The 5,788-nt window shown below is 62.6% G+C and overlaps 2 protein-coding genes across 3 annotated transcripts in view; one reads left to right on the forward strand and one right to left on the reverse strand.

Annotated features, from left to right (window-relative positions):
• Positions 1-6: 6 nt before the first annotated feature.
• Positions 7-2,111, forward strand: RAC3 (Rac family small GTPase 3). 2 transcript variants are annotated; one of them, XM_034640494.1, is made up of 5 exons: positions 7-405; positions 530-647; positions 788-850; positions 1,248-1,411; positions 1,610-2,111. In XM_034640494.1, exons 1-5 carry the CDS (start codon positions 89-91, stop codon positions 1,668-1,670), a joined length of 723 nt encoding a protein of 240 aa, XP_034496385.1. In that variant the 5' UTR covers positions 7-88; the 3' UTR covers positions 1,671-2,111. The 2 variants fall into 2 exon arrangements, with proteins under 2 accessions (XP_034496385.1, XP_011222962.2); XM_011224660.3 differs by having other exon boundaries at positions 1,248-1,407.
• A 1,973-nt stretch (positions 2,112-4,084) lies between these two features.
• The window catches only part of DCXR (dicarbonyl and L-xylulose reductase), a 2,030-nt gene continuing 326 nt past the window's right edge, over positions 4,085-5,788 (reverse strand). The window contains exons 2-8 of the mRNA XM_034641552.1: positions 5,670-5,782; positions 5,027-5,181; positions 4,890-4,932; positions 4,717-4,816; positions 4,562-4,626; positions 4,354-4,471; positions 4,085-4,226 (exon numbers count right to left, since the gene is read on the reverse strand). Of these exons, the coding sequence (XP_034497443.1) occupies positions 4,123-4,226; positions 4,354-4,471; positions 4,562-4,626; positions 4,717-4,816; positions 4,890-4,932; positions 5,027-5,181; positions 5,670-5,782 (698 nt within the window). The 3' untranslated portion in view covers positions 4,085-4,122. The remainder of the gene's footprint in view (positions 4,227-4,353; positions 4,472-4,561; positions 4,627-4,716; positions 4,817-4,889; positions 4,933-5,026; positions 5,182-5,669; positions 5,783-5,788) is intronic.

Raw genomic sequence — 5,788 nt, forward strand, 5'->3', positions numbered from 1 at the left:
GCGCCCTGGGCGGGCTGGGGCTGGAGGGCGCGCCGGGGCGGGGTCCCCGCGGGCCGCCGGGCGCGGGGCTGCCTCCCAGGCCCACCTGATGCTGCCCGGGCCGCCGCCTGACCTCCTGGTGGGTGGGGCCAGGCCTCTCACCTGGACCGAGCCCTCTGCCCGTCCCACCCTCCCGGGAGCCGCGATCTCGGAACCCGCTCGCCCCCCGCCCTGCAGCTCTGCTGGGCCGGGACCCCCGTCCCCGCCTGCGGGTTCCCGGGAGGGGGCTGCCCTTGCTGGGCAGAGGGCCGAGGCTTGGCGCGGGAGCAACGCGGGCTCCCCCTGTGTCCGCAGCGCCGTGGGGAAGACCTGTTTGCTGATCAGCTACACGACCAACGCCTTCCCGGGAGAGTACATCCCCACCGTGTGAGCGCTTGGCGGGCGGGTCTGGGCCGGCTCAGGGCTCCCCTGGGCGTCGGGGCCAGCCTCCCTGGGGCGGGGGGCAGGGTGCCGCCCCAGAGCTGGCTGACAGTGCTGTTCTGCCGGGCAGTTTCGACAACTATTCCGCCAACGTGATGGTGGACGGGAAGCCGGTCAACCTGGGGCTATGGGACACGGCCGGGCAGGAAGACTACGACCGGCTGAGGCCGCTTTCCTACCCCCAAACTGTAGGTGACAACGGCGGCGGCCCCGGGAGCTGGGGGGCTTGGGCGGGGTCCTTGAGGTCGTCCTGTAGGGGTGGGGGAACAGGGGCTGTTCGGAGGTCCCTGACCATTCCCACCTGGGCCCCCTCACCCTTCCTCCCTAGGACGTCTTTCTGATCTGCTTCTCCCTGGTGAGCCCGGCGTCCTTTGAGAATGTGCGAGCCAAGGTATGCGGTGCTGCCAGGAGGGCCTGTCTGCAGGAGAGGGGGTTGTCCAGAGGACTGTCCCTGGGGGTGGGGGATCTCTTGCCTGAAGACCTTAGGTCACTTGCCCTTTGGAGGCAGAGAGGATCCCTGTGTTGCTTGGGTCTGAAGGTGACCCAGGGAGGGATGCTGACTGAGGCTCTCAGAGCAGGGAGGGCTGATAGGCCCTTGAAACTTCCTGGTAGGTATTTCTGTCCTCGGTCGTTTTCCCACCAAGCCCACTGGCTGCTTCCTGAAGCAGGAAGGGCTCGGTGTGGATCCAGGGACTGAGATGAAGGGACCCTTAGGAGCCATGGCCTGCTGCGGGCATGGCTTCAGGGGAAGCCCCCAGGTGTAGGGGTCAGAGCCTCCGTCCCCACAGTGGTACCCAGAGGTGCGACACCACTGCCCCCACACGCCCATCCTCCTGGTGGGCACCAAGCTGGACCTCCGTGACGACAAGGACACCATCGAGCGGCTGCGGGACAAGAAGTTGGCACCTATCACCTACCCCCAGGGCCTGGCCATGGCCCGTGAGATTGGTGAGTGGCCACTGTGGGGCCTTCGGGTGGGGGCAGGAAAGAAGGGGCGGAAGGCATGCTCTGGAGGGCCCCCACCCGTGCTGACCGCCTCCTTGCATTCCCCCGCCCACCGTCACTGCCCCCTCCCGCACTACCCCCTCCCTTGCTGTCCTCCCCCTCGCTGACTCCCATCCTCAGCGTCCCCTACCCTCGCTGCCCCCAGGCTCTGTCAAGTACCTGGAGTGCTCAGCCCTCACTCAGCGGGGCCTGAAGACGGTGTTTGACGAGGCCATCCGGGCTGTGCTCTGCCCACCCCCGGTGAAAAAGCCGGGGAAGAAGTGCACGGTCTTCTAGAGAAGGAGCCCCGCCCGCCCGTGTTCGCCGTCGTGTTGAGATGTTTGGTGTCCCGGAGTCTGCTGTGGGGGAGTGGTGTGGGTGGGGAGGGGGAACAAGCATGGGGACAAGGCCACCACTCCTGGGGACAGGGCTGGGGCAATGGAGTCGTCTGCTCTGTCTCCTCTTTCTGGGGGCACAGCTCCAGCTTGACCTGGACCCCACGGGAGGCTGGAAGGGAGCAGGGTCTCCCTCAGGCTGCAGGGGCGGGTCCAGGGCAGCCCCAGGATGGGCTTCCTGATGGGGGAGGTTGGGGGGATGGGTCCTGTTCTTGTGCCCCAGGATGGGGGTGGCCCTTACTTCTTTTATACAATAAACATTCTCCGCCAACATCTCCTGTTTGGGTACTTGTCTCTCTGGCCCGGGGTGCTTTGCGCCTAACCTCCCCCATAGAGAATACAGAGGGGTGAGCTTGACCCTACACGCTGGGCAAAAGGAGAAAAAGACCTTGCTCAACTGTGTCAGTTCCCGAAGGATGGAACCCAGACCGAAGCAGGAGTAAGGGCATGCAGCCCCTTTGGGGTGAAGAAAGCCCCCGTCGTACAGACTCCAGGCCTCCGAGAGGGGCACACCCGGGGAGCGAGGTGGGCTTCGGACAGGCAGCTTCCAGGTGTGGTGAGGGGACAGCCTGCAGTCAGGGCCCACCAAGCCCTAGAGAGCCCCTGGCAGGACTGTCCCAGCAGCGTCTCCCCTAGCTCCCCACCACCCACTAAGGCGGGGCGACACTGAGCCGAGTATTCAGGAAGAGAAGTGGTCAGGAGGAAAGGCATCCAGTGTAGACAAAGTGTAGAGGTCAAGCACGGTTCGGAGAGCAGGGAAGGGGGCAGTCTGTCATGGCTGTAGTCACACATAGTGGGAGGTGAGCTGCGGTCAGCCCGGGAGGGCCCTGGGAGTCACGGTTCAGGAGCTCGTGCTTCACCTCCGAAGCCGCAGGGCACACTCCGGGCAGACACGTGCTTAGAAGCCTGTGCCTCCCTGCGGCGTGCAGAGCAGGCCCGAGCTAACTCGGGGGAGCCGACTGCAAGATCTTTGGGAATTTTGCTAGCCGTTGCTGAACAGCCATTTTGTTGTTGTTTTGTTTTTTAAAGATTTTATTTATTAGAGAGAGAGACAAGAAGAGAGAGCATGGGGGGGAGGGTCAGAGGAAGAAGCAGAGAGCCCCATGTGGGACTCGATCCTGGGACTCCAAGATCACGACCTGAGCCAAAGGCAGTCGCTTAACCGACTGAGCCACCCAGGCACCCGTTAAACAGCCTTTATTAATTAATATATAAACTTACAATTAGCTATATTAAAAACAAAATCAATGCTCCAAACACCCCTAAGTGTTTTTGTGCACAGTGCTATCACCGATGTTTTTGGGGTGTATGCGCACTGTGTGTGTGGTGAGGATGCCACATAAAAGTGGGAGACCTCGGGGGCGCCTGGGGGGCTCAGTCCGTTGATCTTCTGACTCTTGGTTTCGGCTCAGGTCATGGTCTCGAGCCCTGTGTCCAGCCCTGTGTTGTCAGCTCTGCGCTCAGGAGGGAGTCTGCTTGAGATTCTCTCTCCCCCTCTCCTGCTCTCCCGCTTGCACGCCGTCTCTCTAAAAATAATCTTAAAAAAAAAAGGTGGGAGACTGCGCATCTCTCCCCAACTCTGCCCTCAGTGATATCCAATGGGTGGGAGTCTACACCGCGGGAACAGGCAAGTGCCACCACCGGACTTGATTTACTATTCATTGTCTAGACTTAAAGCAGATTAAACTCACACGTGGCGGTCTTGTGCACTCAGTACTTTGTGAATAACTAACTCAAAAAGGTGAGAAAATGTTCTTCCAGTATTCGAAAACTATCATCTGATTCAGCAAAGAAGTCTTTCAGATCACTGACAAATAGCAAACCTCCAACCTCCATCCTTGTTCCCCTTTTGTCTAACCTGTTACCTTTGATGAGTGTCAAGCAACACTCATGTGAGGCTCACACCCACCAAGCCGGTTGTTAAAAACTCCGTTGCGTCTACCCCAGAGGCCTCTGGACAGGGCCAAAGGCCACCCTCGGTCAAAAGCACTCCCATGCTTAGGAGCTGCTGGAAGGTTGTACCTCCCAGGCCCTGCTAGGGACGTGGCCAGGTCTGAAAATCTCAGGCATGGGAGCCAGCCTGCCGCCTGGCCTGGGATGTAAGTCGAAGGGCGTCTGCCTACCTGGACTCCTTCCCACATGCAGCACTGGGGTCTGCAACTCTGGCCACCTTGCCAGCCGCCTAGAAATCAGTGTTCCGGCTAGGCAGAAGAATCATGTTTATTGGAGAGATGGGGGGACAGGGGTGGGCTCAGCACGGAGCAGGGGCATGTCAGGTAGAGACTCAGGAAGCCAGGAAGCCCCCATCCACTGGCACAGTGGAACCCGTGGTCATGCTGCTCCGGTCACTCAGCAGGAAAAGGATGATGTCCACCACGTTCTCCACCTCTGCGGGCAGGGCGGAAGGCGGGGCATAGGTGAAGGGGGCTGCCCTTCACCCTTCCCTGCCACTTCTCATGGAGGCAGGTGCACGGGCTACTGCAGCGACTCCCCACTGGGCTCTCGCCTGACTCACCAGCAAACTTGCCAAGCGGGATTCGATCCAGCATGGTCTTGGCCTTCTGGGGGTTGCTCCAATTGGCCTGGCCCATGGGGGTCATCACCACCGTGGGGTTCACTGCGTTCACGCGGATCTACACCAGGACAGGCAGGAGGTCAGCAAGGCAGGCTAGGTGCCCAGGGCAGGGGGGCTGGGTGACAGGAGATACCCCAGTGGGGCTCACCTTGTGGGGCCCAAGCTCCAGAGCCATTGCCTTGGTCAACATGTCCATGGCACCCTTGGTGGAGCCTGTGAGGAGAGGCAGGCCTGGAGCCTGAGCTGGCTGCAGGCTTGGGGGTCAGCGGGGTGGGGGCCGGGCTGGAGTTGGGGCCTACTCACAGTAGACGCTGTGGTTAGTTAGTGCACGCTGTGAGGCCTGGCTGGAGATGTTCACGATGGACCCCGGGGCTCCCCTAGCTATCAAGCCCTTGGCCACGATCTGGAATTGCAGAGGGAGCGTGAGGCAGAACTGGTCACCCACCATTCCCACTCCTGCCCTGAAGGCAGCTCACCTGGGACACTTGGATGACAGCCCGTAGGTTCACGTTGAAGGACCTAGAGGCAGGTGGAGAGACCCTGGTCAGGGACTGGGGCTGCTGCTGCAGGGGGCAGCCCTTGTCCTAGGGTTCCTCCACCCTGGCCGGCTCACGTGTCGTACGCCTCCTTGGTGACCTCCAGGAACGGCTGCAGCAGTGCCACGCCAGCGTTGTTCACCAGCAGGTCCACAGGGCCCACGTTGCCCAGGGCCCGCTCCGTGGCCTCCCAGTCACCCAGGTCCACACACACGGGTTCCACCCCAGGGCACTGTGTGTAGGGGGGGCACAGCTACCAGAGGCTCCATGCGGAAGGAGGGGCACGGCTGGGCCTCTGCCACATGAGGCCTTTCAGACCGGCATGGGGAGGGCTTAGAGGTCCCAGAGGGTACAGATCCCTTCCTGGGGTTCAGAATCCGAGGCTGCTGAAGGAGGTGACAGAGGAGCTCACATGGCCCCTGGGCCCCTGGGCTCTTCAGGGCTTAGGGACCTGGAGGCGGCCCGCTTCTGGCCAGTCCACTTCCTGCACCCTAGCGCCTCATGGGCCTGCAAAGCAGCCATTTCTGCCTCCTTCCAAGCCCAGCGGGCGTCGCCGTTCCTCCGGACGCGGGGCCGCTCAGGGAGGCCGAGGGCCCCGGGAGGGGCTGCTGAGGCCCCTCGGCCAGCCCCAGCACGGGGCGCCTGCGCGTCCGGGCCCAACTGCCCCGCCGCCCCGCCCGCCTCCCGCCGCCCGCTGGGCGGGGACAGGGCGGCGCCTACCTCGCGGACCAGGCTGTCCAGGTCGGCCTGGGTCCGGCTCACGGCCACCACCTGCACACCCGCCGCGTGCAGCGCCTGGACGGTGCCGCGCCCGATGCCTGCGGGGAGCGCGGCTCAGT

The sequence above is a fragment of the Ailuropoda melanoleuca genome, chromosome 13 (assembly GCF_002007445.2).
Source record: "Ailuropoda melanoleuca isolate Jingjing chromosome 13, ASM200744v2, whole genome shotgun sequence".
In the NCBI taxonomy this organism is placed as follows: Eukaryota; Metazoa; Chordata; class Mammalia; order Carnivora; family Ursidae; genus Ailuropoda; species Ailuropoda melanoleuca.

Coding starts and splice junctions, on each gene's coding strand:
- RAC3 (XM_011224660.3), top strand. CDS start 89: ATGCTGCCCGGGCCGCCGCCTGACCTCCTGGTGGGTGGGGCCAGGCCT. Junction 406..529: donor GGAGAGTACATCCCCACCGT/GTGAGCGCTTGG, acceptor TCTGCCGGGCAG/TTTCGACAACTATTCCGCCA. Junction 648..787: donor CGCTTTCCTACCCCCAAACT/GTAGGTGACAAC, acceptor CTTCCTCCCTAG/GACGTCTTTCTGATCTGCTT.